The following is a 13,002-nucleotide window of genomic DNA, read 5'->3' as shown; positions in this document are numbered from 1 at the left end:
GGGCTACAGTCCACGGGGTCACGAAGAGTCGGACACGACTGAGCGACTTCACACACAGGCAGACTAAAGGAAGAAATCAGCACTTCCTTTCTGGATGCTGCATCTTTCGTAAACTCCTTGCCAGGACTAAACTAAGGTCAGTGAAGCTTCTTTAAAATAGATAGTAAATTCCTGGATCAGCCTTCAGGCCATCTTTTCTCTGATCAATTTTGTAGTGTACCCTTATTTTTTGATATGCTTGATTGTCATGATTTTTTGCTTGGGGAGTCTGCAAATGTAGACTCTCTGCCCGTGATTCCAGGTGTCAGGATGACAGTGTGTTAAGCCTGGCCAATTCTATGTGCTATTGGGAATTCCCCAGTAATATGAATATTCGGGGTGGGGATGGAGACACAAATGCAAGGTTAAAAATGTGAAGGAAAGGAAAATGCAACTGTCTTTTTAGAGGACAGATTCTTAGGCACACTGTTCTTAGCAGGCTGCTTACAAAACACAGGAGAAAGACTGCTGGATTAAAACCAGTTAAAAACTGCCCCACTCAGACCACTGTCATAGCCTGATTACTTGGAGTGGTATCTCATGGGATCTCAGAGACCCTTTGTATTTTCCCTGAGTGCAGTACTGGGAGAGCAGGCTCTTTTAAGATGGGGCGGGGGGTTGGATTTGCATCCCCCTCTGTGTAGCCCTGCTTTTGGAGACTAGATGAAACTGACCAGTCTTTGTTTCTGTAGGTGGGCTCATCAGGCTTACTCTCTATTCATTCATAGGAGAATGGAAGGCCTCCCTCATTCATGCACTCCAGTGAGGAGCTCAGGTGACACTGTGTTGGGAGGAGCTCCTTTGGTTTGGTGGGGTCGACCAGCCGGGAGGGCTCTTGAGCAAGCCCTGATCAGAAAGTCAGGGGAGCTGAGTGTAAGTTCCCAGGGCCACCTCGCCAGAAAGCAGCAGTCACTGGTGCTGCCGTCAGAAACACAGTCACAATCGGTCTCAGATTTTTCGTGGATCTCTGTGCAAATGGGGTTAGCATTGTGGGGCCAGCGCCACCCATAAGCCCATAGGCCAGGACAGTTCCTTGGCTCTTCTGAGGCTCAGGGATGGAGAAGAATGAAACTGTCCTGAGATTATGGTCCAGGCACTCCTCTATTGCTCAGTAGTCTGTTATGGAGGTATGCTACATGGGAGCTTTTCTCCCCCTTGCGAAATGACACAGATGAATTTTAAAAATGAGCTGACACCTTCTGGAGGCACTTACACTACTTGGACCTGTCTTTGGCTTTAGGAGAGCAATCAACTAACAACTGTTATCTGTGGTGCCTGGCTGATAGACCTGAGGGTAGGAGGCTTCTGAATCCAGGAGCAAATTAATAAAATGGGGGGAAAAAAACACCCAAATTTCCAGTGGTAACTGATAAAAGCAAAAATGGAATCTGCAAGGCTATGGAAGAATCTGTATTTGCTGAAAAGGGGTCAGACCAGGGAGGAAATCCCAAATGCAAGGGCTAAACCGGCCATTGGGTAAACCACACTGTGGGGAAGCCTGGACCCCAGTCCTTCAGGAACTGGCAGTGCCCCCTGAAGCCAACTCCTTTCTGACCTTGTGCTTTTTCTTTTTTGCCTCATCTGACAGTTATAAAATGAAAATCAACTACCAGATTGATAACATTGTTCATGTACACTAATACCATGAAACACCAGGGAAAGAGGACAAAATTAAGACAGAAGAAAAGCATTTGGCAGTGTTGTTCAATAAGGTGTCTTTTTTTTTTTTTGGCCAATGTAAAATATAAACTCTGATAAAGATCCCTGGGGGCTGTTAGATCTTTGTAGTGAAGTTCTCTTTGCAAGAAGTATAAGAAATCTGACAAACAAAAGACGTTAGCGTCTCTGAAGCTCGAGCTGGTTATTCTGATACAACTGCCTCCTGGCCAGAGGGGTTGAAGGCTTCAGCTTAGCAACAGCTGTGTGCTGTGTGACAGGCCACCGTCCGCCACCCGCACCCCCGCTCGCCCCCTCCCTCTGACCACTTGGTTATAACCATGGAAATAATGACCGTACCTCCTCAGCCAGCAGGGTCTGGAAGGACCGAGGAGGCTCATTTTTAAACATTGCACTTTAAAAATTGGAAACCGTGAGATGAAGAAAAATTCAATTAAGCGGAAATGAGTTTTGTTTTATTGCCTGCTGCTGAAGGGCGCTGGGCATGCTGAAAGCTAAATAAAAAGCACATCACTGCCTCTCTCTTTCTTGGATTGGTCGATGGGCCCTTTTTGCAGTCGTTGCTCCAACTGCTCTAACACGGTGACTGGAGCCAAAAAGAGAGAGTGCAGCAAAGTCACCCCATCCCCACTGCTTGGTAGGACCACACGGAAAGCACAGTTTCAGCTGCGAGCTCTGGTGAGGAGTCAGCTGCAGGTCTGGGAGGTGCGCCAAGCATCCCTTTGCTTCGGGAGGCAGAGCACAGGTGGACAGAGCCGGACCCCCCACGCTCACCCGCCGCCCACCTAGAGACAAGAACCATTTGTACGTTCCCCGCTTGAGGACTGTGTTTAGCCAAACACGCAGGTTCAGGGCTGCAGCATCTCAGACGCTGCTCTGAACTTGCATTCAGACCTCAAAGCCCCAGATCCCCTAAGCTCTGGATTGTCGCCCTCACCCTTCGCAGTGTAAATTTTGTATAGTTAAAAAGAAATGGAGTCTCATTTCCTGGGAAAAAAAGAAAAAGGAAAAAAAAAAGGACCCACCCATCCTTATTTATGGCCATGTGACTGGAACACAGAAGCTGGTGCGTTTGTTTGTATGTGCCTCCTGTGTGTTGGCATGATGAGATGTGTATGGTAAAACTATGTCAAATAAATATGGAAATTCTTTAGAAGCCAGTGTGTCTTGCTTTTCATTTGGCTTTCTGGAATGTTTTTCTCTTGATGTAATAGAATACAAAGCTGTGCTGACATAGATCCCTTTCATCGCCAGAAGGAAACCCAAGGTACACCTCTGAATGTGGAGCTACTTACAACTGCAAATACCTGTGCTATGCAATAAAGGGTTGGGTAGAGGAAGTTCTCTGATTTTTCTAATAATTTTTCTTTTTTCAGTTTTCTGGGGCCCAGTCCTCTGTTTCAAGGCTTAAGGAATGGGCAGAGAAAACTATTTGATTCCATATTTAGTTACCATTTGTCCTGTTGCATTTTTTTAAAAAGGTTTCACATGTTTAATACTGAGCCACACAGGACACTAGTGAGGAAACAGGAAACATTAGGAGTCAAGCTTGTCTCTTGCATGAGCTGCTCAGACAGCAGTCATGTTCTCACTACTGTGATTTGCTTGGTTGAGGATGTGGGTGACCTTGACATAGCATGAATGCATTCCACTTCATATGTGAGGCCCTTCTAGACCCAGCTTGGTTCTTCTCCAGTGTCTTCTTCTGGAGTTATACCCAATTTTATTACCAGTTTTCATTCGAATCTGTTGGGGAAATGGGATGATTCTGCTATTGTTTCTTGGCCAGGAATCACATGATCCTGAAAGTCTTGTGAGAAGACGAGAGGAGCAAATTCAGCTGCACGCAGTGATGGCAGAGAAGAGAAAAGAGCTGTCCTCTCGTGTTTTTAAAGTCCTTGACATGTATATGTTTTCTCCCTAAAGATGTGCAAATGAGTGTATTTGGGTGAGAGGTGAACAGAGCGATAGAAACACCTCTTCAGGGCGCCTGGACAAGCTTTTCCAGGAAAATCTCCATTCTTTTTTTTTTTTAATCTGCAGGAGACTTTATTAATGTGCAGGACCTGAAGTTTTGCTAGAGTGGAAAGAGCAACAGAGATTGCTTAATAAAAAAGATTAAAGTCATGACATTTCTTTAGAGCCAGGGTTCCATCTAGGAAAAACTAGTGCTTTTTGTATTAGCGATTAGATTTGTTTGTTTGACAAGAAGATCCAAACAGAGGTGCACTGAACTATATGGTAACTATTGGCCACTTGTGGCTATTTCAGTTTAAATCGATTAAATAAAAAGTTTAGTGCCTCACACCAGCCATATTTTAAGTGCTCAATAGCTATTTTAAGTGTCTAGTAGTTACTGTATTTGGATATGTTTCTATCATTGCAGCAAGTTTTGTTAGACAGTACAGATGGAGTCTGGCTAAGAAGAATGGGCAGAGATAGCTTATTCATCACCTGTTTAGCTACTAGTTATCCTGGAATATTTTGTATTCTCAGCCTCCATAGACAGTGGTAGCACCGACTTTTTTTTCCTTTTTTTTTCCTTTGGTTTGGTCCCTACACACCAGCTCCTGGGCAGCATGATTCTCTTCTGACAGTGGCCTTTCCAAAAGGACAGTTGTCTAAAGAAGAATAAAGGAAAGAATTATAAAGAAAAGAAATCACTGGCTAGAAAGAATGAAATAAGACACAAACTCAGGAGATCAAAGACTTAGCAGTCAGTGTTTTCCACCTCTTTCCGAGCTATTCAGCAAAAATCAGAAAAGGCTAATAAGCCATCAAAGGCAAGTCAGTATGTTGTAAATTCTAACCAGTTGCCAAACCAGAAGTAAAATCACAAGAAAGGTAGGTGATCCTCAACGTAACTGAATGTCTCTTCCTAGATTTGGTATTTGAGACCTAGTTTAAAAATTGGCCTGTACAGTCTAAGTGGAAAATTGTTGCTGCCCTGTGCCAAGTCTCCTAGAAGGCTATTTCAGTTTCATCATTTGGAACTCCTGATGAATCTCCTCCTCTGCAGCCTGTGCAGTGAGCGGGGAGCCATGGAGCTGGGTCTGGATGCTTGTGTGGGTCATGACTGTCTCAGGGAAATAAGCACTGTCAGCTCAGTCTCTGCTGCTGGGGAGACACTGTGAGTTAGGAGGGAGGGTATAAAATGGGGCCAAATCACTAGGAAGAGGGAACTTTTATTACTATAATTCTAAAAGAAGTAATAAAAGCAACCCATCCAAACTATTAAGGTCTTCTGAGTGATCAGCTGCTGCCCTCAGCATTCTGTCAGAGAAAGTGGGCGTGGCTTCTCCACGGAACATTTTTCCCTTTGTCATTTTTTCCTTCGTTTTCTTTTCTCACTTCTGTCTAATGTGACGTCAGGATTTTCCTTTAGAATTCTTTCCTTTGGTGATTCTTCCTTTGGCCGTCTCCCCCGTTAAAACACAAAAACTGAACTTAGGTATGTTATTAAGTAGTAGGTTATTTTGTAATTAAACTAACAAGTCACAGATGTCCCTGACAGAATGCATGTCTTCCCTTCCCACAGAAGGAGGAAAAGGTTTCCATGTGACGTATTCATCCTTCAAGTTGTTTAGGAGATCACTGAAATGGCCAGAACTTTCAAGGCTGATACAGGTTAGGCTTTCTCTAGAGCTGGGGGAGAGTTTATCATCTGTCTGTCTATCATCATCTATCTATTTATTTAACTGAAGTATAGTTGATTTACAATGTTGGGCCAATCTCTGCTGTATAGCAAAGTGACTCAGTTAATGTGTGTGTGTGTGTGTGTGTGTGTGTGTGTGTATTCTTTGAGAGTTTTTTCTTTTTGTTTTTTTTTTTTTTTTTAAGATTTATGTTTCTCTCACTTGCATGCCAACCCTGGACCAGAATCTCCTCTTGGTTGAGAGGGGCTTGGGGGTTTTGGAAAGGAAAAATTGCTTCCTGAAAGATAAAATATAAACCCCCCAAAATGGTCTTGGCACACACTTGGAGTTGGAAATAAGCAGGTTTTTTTTTTAAAGGCCATTAAAATGGTAAATAGGTTTCAACAGATGGCTTCAGTACAGCAGTGGAGAGCTCAGGCAAGGACTTTGGGGTTAAATCTCATATTTTAGTCACCTGGGACAAACATTTATAAAGTTGACAGCTTTCTCCTCATCTCTAAATAGAGACAGTGAAGGTTGCCTGCTCCCTGGCCAGCTGAGGGGGGCTGCCTGTAACCTAGGGAATTGAACGTCACTCTTTTTGACACCTGTCACGCTTACAGCTCCCCCAGTCTACAGGAATATGATAACCAAGAACCTATATGGCGGATGGGCCAGGACTTTTATACTCAATATGTGTGCTGGCTTTATTATTTTTTCAGAATCATTTTAACATTTAATGCTTCTCAATTAAAGTGATTTCCTGGAGTGGATGCCAAGCTTCGTTTAGAATGCGCATTAACCACTTTCTTTATCGGTAGTTAAAGGCACTGAGGGATTTAAACAGCAATCCACAAGTCTGTTCAGTCAAGGTTTGCTGGAATAAAGCAGATTATAAACAATAATATATGTCTTTCTCTTCTTTTTTTGGAAGGTGTCCAAACTCACAAACAGAGCTAAAGTGCTGTAAACATATCCAGGAGTAAGCTTTGGGCTCTGCAAATGTACTCCATGAAAGCCACAGCCACTGGCGGTGCCACTTTTTATCCTGAGTGTGTACGTGTGCACGTACTTTAAAAGAGCTTTTTATTACACAAAGTGTCCATCAACTGAACTTACCTTCTAAATATTAAAATGGAAACCGGGGTTGCTACACAAGTGAGAGGAAAAATAAATCCTGGCTGCAGTGTGGATGATGAATTTGCTGCTGCTGCTGCCTAGGGCGGCCGTGGAAAGGCACCTCTCTACTCCTTAATGCCCTCACAGTCTCTGAGGTTCGGCCACTGCATCTAGTAAACTTAGGTTCAGATGGTCTTTTTCTGCCTCCCTGGTGGTTCAGTTGGTAAAGAGTCTGCCTGCAATGCGGGAGACCTGGGTTCAATCCCTGGCTCAGGAAGATCCCCTGCAGAAGGAAATGGCAACCCACTCCAGTATTCTTGCCTGGAGAATTCCATGGACAGAGGAGCCTGGTGGGCTATAGTCCATGGAATCACAGAGTTGGACACAACTGAGTGACTTAACACTTTCACTTTTTTTCAAGAATAACCCACCCTGAGTGCTTAGAGTTCTACCATGAGGCAGAGCATGTTATGGGGGCCAGCTCCTGGATGTTCACTTTCTGTTTGTAACTTCGGTGTTCTAGGAAGGACTCATGTTCATTCCTTCTAAGATATGTAGGAAGAAAGTGAGAAGGAATCTGTTCTGAGTGTAAACTAGTTTGTACTTTGTGACCATCTTAATCTGGTTTTTAGGGCTAGGAAGCTTTCTGTTGGAAAGGCATACTGCCCTCAGAAATGACTCCAATTCATGAATTTCCAAGAGAAAGTAAAAATATACAATAATGACATTTATTTTATAAATGTGCAAAGGAGAAGTGATATAACAAAACACGGAAAAATTTGAATGATTTATATATAAAAGTAAAAATAGTAATAAATAAAAAGCCATGAACTCCCAATAACTATGATGATCCATACAAGAATTAAGCCATTAAGTTCTGCTTTTCAGGTAGGAGCATGACAAGAATATTTCAAGGGTAAGTGAATAAAGATGAGATTAAATAGCCTTTCCTGTTCAATCCTTTAGTGTAATGCCAATTAATGTGTATTTGAAAAATTGATCATACTTGGTGCATAATAAATGTTAGATGATAAGTATAACAAGGAAGCTTTTTTCCCCTTCATTCTAATAATTACTGCACTTTGACCTAAATCCCTCTGATGAAGGATCTGTGAATAGTTTCTGAAATAATTAAAGATGCTCAAGGTAAAGCTTCAGTAACGATCATAATAATTTTTCAAATCACATGATTACAAAAGACTGCACTGAAGTCTTTTTACGCTACAAGGAGAAAGTCCAACATGTGTATATAAAATCCACGAAGAAGATTTTAAATCCTCAACCTCTGTGGTTACTTTTGGTGTTGCTTTAGCTTATCCTGATAAGGTGGTACAGGGAAAACTTGGGACTTGGTATCACAGGTTTGAATAACCACCCTGATTCTGGAAAGATATGATTGTGTATATTGAAGTGCTTGATATATAATAAAGCCTATGTAAAGCTGGGCATTTCCACTGTTTATACTTGTATAACCTCGGACAATTTCCCTAACAACTCTGAGTTCAATTTCCTCATTTGTAAAATAGAGAAAATACCAATTATTTCTACTTTTATAATTCTGAGTTTCATTTAAGATGCTTATGTATAAAGTCCTATACAAGGTAAGGTGTAATTACTGTTACATCATTAATGTTAAAATGTATTGACTTTAAGACACAGCAGTTTATGTGTTACTAAGAAAAAATGCTGCCAATTCAACTATGACATTGTTTATAAAAGATATACAATTTTGGATACATTAAAATGTGAAAAAATGTGCATCTTAAAATTCATCAATTATAATATTATGGCTACTATTAAAACATTTGACTCCAAATGCCTTAAGGATTAGGATTTAAAATTCACTCAATAATATATTTGAACTCGACATTTTCATTACTTATGGGTTACACACCTTTTTGTGATAAACATCTACTTATGAAGGTGATCATTTAGGGACCTGAAGTTTGATGAAAGCCTTCATGTTTCAGCCATTAAATGCTAAAAAAACATGTGAAAGTCTCATGTTCAGCTGAAGCATATGTTAGCCTGGGCACTAACCCTTCTGCAACCCAGGCTCAGCTCTGCTCCAGTAACACACCTTGTTCATTAATCCTCAAAGATGCTATATTGTACATGGAACAATAACCCATAGCCAAGTAGTTAAACCTGGCAGAAAGCTAAGAAATACCTATTTAATAGAAATGTTCAATGGGTTATGACAACCTTTCATCAAGAAAATGCTGAAACGTTAAAAAAAAGATAGAAAAGATTCTAGATACAATACTTTGGTTGCTACCCTTCTACCTAACAAGCATCAGAGATAACAGTATGTGTCCAGTTGGCTGACTTCTTGTCTCTTTATTACAAACATAGTTATAGTAGGTTTAAATGATTTAGTTTTTGATTATTAACTTGTGAATTTCTATGAGACTTTTCAAGATAGTCCATGCAATATCTTTGAATGCGTGTGCTCAGTCATGTCCAACTCTCTGCAACCGCATGGACTGCAGCCTGCCAGGCTCCTCTGTCCATGGAGTTTTCCAGGTAAGGATACTGGAGTGGGTCGCTGTTTCCTCCTCCAGGGGATCTTCCCAATCAGGGACTGAACCTGCATCGCCTACATTGCAGGTGGATTCTCTACTGCTTAAGCCATCGGGAAGCTCTAAAATAAGATAGCTTCCAAAATCTCCTGTGTGGCCCCAGGTGGTGCAGTGGTAAAGAACCCGCCTGCCAATGCCAGTATTTTGAGATAACATCATATAAGTACTTTTCAATATCCATGATAATGGGAAAAGGGAATGACAGTGGCCTAGAACAACGCCTGTCATTTAGAAGGCTCTCAAGAAATGTTTGTGGATTGAATGCAGGAGGAGCTTTAAAACTTCACATGAATTTTGTGGACCAATAAAGGGCTGAGATTCAGCAGATTTGGTCTCAACTATGGCTCTGCTACTGCTCTGTGATCTTGGGCAATTTAAGTAACCTGTTAATATCTCAGATTCATCCTCCTTTAAGTGGCCTTAAGAGCCCCTGCACTACCTACTCTACAGTACTGTGGAGGGATGATAGATTAGATAATGCCCATGAAAGCATTCTGAAAAGTCAAAAGAGCTAATGCATATAAAAAGCCATCATTAGTCACACAGAATTGAACACATGGGCTCATTTCTACCCTGCAGCAGAATCAGTTTAGGGTCCAACTTTTTGGCCCAGACTTCTTTAAAAATTTCCAACTGTGGTGATCAGTGATAAAACTGTAGTCTAGATATATTGTTGAAATCATGAACATTTTTTTTTTAATAATAAAAAAAGACACAGCAAGACCCCATACATCATCCAGTAGAAGCACTTAAAACTGTGAAAATTGGTTCAAGTCAACAAAAGATTTCTCATAAGTATGGTAACAAGAAGACAGAAAAGAAGGGGTTCTAAATGGGATTCACAGACCCCATGGGGTTCAGAGATGGGCTTCAGGAGACCTCAAGGTTTCATGTACAACACTGTGTTCTAGGGGAACAATGAGCCGGAACTCTGCAAGAGTTAAGAACACTGGTGTAGTTGACTCAAGCTAGAGTTCTCAAGGTAACAGTGATTCACATGCTTTCTTTTGCCTTTTTTATAATGTTTGCTTACATGATTCTCTCTTCATTCCTTGTTTTTCCCTAGTGTGTTATCAAGACTACTGTAATGGCATTCAGGGCCTCTTATGTGAGTTGGTTGAGGGCAAAGTAAATGACAGTGTTGAATAAATATTAAATACAGAGTTATTAACTTTGTTCTGATCACAATATTTTCAGAAAAGGAAAAGAACAAAAAGCAACACGTTCCGCTTTTCACTGTATTAAGGAGATAGGAAAATGGGGCTGGGCATGCTTTTGTGTTTAGACACACACATCCACAGAGGTGGCCAGGGGACAAGACAATAGAATAAGTGTGGAATTGAGAACGAGGTGAAAGTAGATGGTAAACTGTAAATAGTCTAGAAAATGCTAGTGGTGAAGTAGCAAAAAGTAACTATTCATGACTCTGACAAATGTCTCTAGTTACCCATTACTTTATGAGGCCTCCAAGCCAACTGGTTTCCAGTTTGGGAACACAGTGGAGACTCGATTTTTAAAATACTCATGTACAACACTGCTATATTTAAAATAGATAACCAACAAGGACCTACTGTATAGCACAGGGAACTCTGCCTAATGTTATGTGGCAGACTAAGTGGGAGGGGGATTTGGGGACAAATGGATACATGCATATGTATGGCTGAGTCCCTTTGCTGTTCACCTGAAATTATTACAACATTGTTAATGGCTACACTCCAGTATAAGATAAAAACTTAAAAAAATACTCATGTACACTAAAAATAATAAATCAGAGAACTCGAACCAAGGATGAAGGTAAATGAAATCCCAATCCCAGTAAACATTAAGGAAAAAAAGAGACTGATTACTCTTAAGTTTTTGTTGAACCATGATTAGAATTGAACCTTTAGGGAATTCCCTGGCGGTTCAGTGGTTAGGACTCCATGCTTTCACTGCTGAGAACATGGGTTCCATTCCTGGTAGGGGAACTAAGATCCCACAAGCTGCTTGGCATGGCCAAGAAAGAAAGAGGAAATGAACCTTCAGAAAACGGTTTTCTAGAATATTTTCAAATGCTAATTGGCTTGAACATCACTACTGTGTCCAGGAAAAAAAAAAAATCTGCAAAACAAAACCAAACTTACACTCAAATAAAATATGTCCTAGTTTTATCCTGCTGAACTATATGAAAAAGTCGTTCGCCACATATCTGAGGAAGTTAAACAGCTTTCTGGTCCAGTAAATTTGTGTTCTTTGAAGGTAAGCAGTGCAGCTCTGGCAATGGAACTCGTGATCTGGCTGATGTGTGATGTGTGTGTGTGTGTTAGTCGCTCAGTCGTGTCCGACTCTTTGCGACCCCGTAGACTGTATCCCACAAGGTTCCTCCGTCCAAGGGATTTTCCAGGCAAGAATACTGGAGTGGGTTGCCATTTCTTTCTCCAGGGGATCTTCCCAACCCAGGGATCGAACTCGGGTCTCTCACATTGCGGGCAGACTCTTTACCATCTGAACCGCCAGGGAAACCCTGAGCCACCTGTGGAAGCTGACGTGTGATGCACTAAGTAATTGTTCAGTCATTTAAGGGGAATGAAAGCAAATCAAGATCCAGTTTTCTTTGACATTTATGGATGAAACCTTCCCCTTAATAAGGCACAGGGAGATGATCCATAGATTGTTATATACGACAGCAAGGTTTTTGAAAATTTAGATACTGGTGACCAAAGCATAGAGATTTTGGAAACTGATTTTAGAATGTGCTTGAAAATGTTAAGTTGATGACTGTTTCTAGTGATAGCTTTCAGTGCAAATCTGAAACCTTTAAAATCAAAGTAATAAAAGCCAAATTACATTCTTTATTTAAAAACAACTATATAGTTTTAGATGTGGCAAAATAGCTTATTAAACACTTGTCTAAGAAATATCAAGGTTGAATTACAAACAAGAGATGAAAAAAGGAGTTTCTTGATAGCTTCTTCCTCAGATAACTACTCTGTAAATCGGAAATGAATGAACACTTTTTGATTTGCTAATGTCCTAAAAATGCACAAAGTACTATCAGTTAAAAGCTGTATGCAATGTCTTGGTCGCTTTTACTGTAAATAATGAATAATGTTTCTTAAAACACATTCAATTAATGTGGAACATGAGGTTAGCTGAACAGGAGGTTGCCATGTAGCTGGGATTGTGGGAAAAGAAGAGATAACAAAGAGAAGGCTCTGCTAGAATTACAGTAACATTTCAGGATGTACTAATGTGCATATCTCTTCCACAGATAATTAAGCAGTCATTTTAAAAATGAATAATCTTGGTGAATGGTTTTGGTTTACATCTCAGAAAATTAGACATTAGAAAAATCACAAAATAAGCAGTATTATGTAATATGCCTCATTTCTGCTCTGGAGGGGCTGGTTGAGCTAATGCAACTCTTGTCCATTGCTGAGGGTGCCACTAAGCAAGTTTATTCCTTGTTATCTTAGGAGTGATATGTTAGAAAAATGATCTTTTAAATGGTCATCTCTGCATCTCAACTTGTTTCTTTATTTCTCTTCCACTGACAACTATCTATACTTTCCTTACATAATAAGAAATGTTAAGGAACTCCCCAGATGGAGTTCTTGAGGCTTAAAGGGGAGCCAGTTTCAACAGTGGTACACTTGTCTGTCCTTTAAATAAAACCTGTGGTATAGTTGTTTATATTTTTAATAAAAAATAGAAGCTGTCCAGAAATAACTTCTATCACACCTAAGTACTGGAGCATTAAGGCTATTTCATGTTAGACCCCAACAGGCCTAACAGTTGAGGCCTGAGCTAGTCATAGAGACTGCTGCCATATGCGACAGGGACATTATAGCCAGTGAAAAGGGCTTGAGGGAGGTTCCTCCTTGTTTTGTGAAGGTGAGTTAAGGAATCCTGACCTACCCAGTGAATTGTTCAGAATTTGTGTTTCCATCCTAAAATGCCCACGATTCTTA

General features: G+C 40.7%; 1 protein-coding gene and 1 pseudogene across 1 annotated transcript in view; both read right to left on the bottom strand.

Annotated features, from left to right (window-relative positions):
- Positions 1 to 3,237: 3,237 nt before the first annotated feature.
- On the bottom strand, positions 3,238 to 4,031 carry LOC147356275 (large ribosomal subunit protein eL39-like; annotated as a pseudogene).
- The window catches only part of ACBD6 (acyl-CoA binding domain containing 6), a 203,655-nt gene continuing 194,391 nt past the window's right edge, over positions 3,739 to 13,002 (bottom strand). The window contains exon 8 of the mRNA XM_086343543.1: positions 3,739 to 4,337. Coding sequence (XP_086199669.1) covers positions 4,273 to 4,337 — 65 coding nt within the window. The 3' untranslated portion in view covers positions 3,739 to 4,272. The remainder of the gene's footprint in view (positions 4,338 to 13,002) is intronic.

This window comes from Bos grunniens, chromosome 16 (assembly GCF_055505025.1).
Source record: "Bos grunniens cultivar Pamir isolate PY7600 chromosome 16, Bosgru_T2T1.0, whole genome shotgun sequence".
NCBI lineage: Eukaryota > Metazoa > Chordata > Mammalia > Artiodactyla > Bovidae > Bos > Bos grunniens.
The sequence above is the reverse complement of the archived record's forward strand: the minus strand, read 5'-3'. Positions and strand labels throughout refer to the sequence as shown.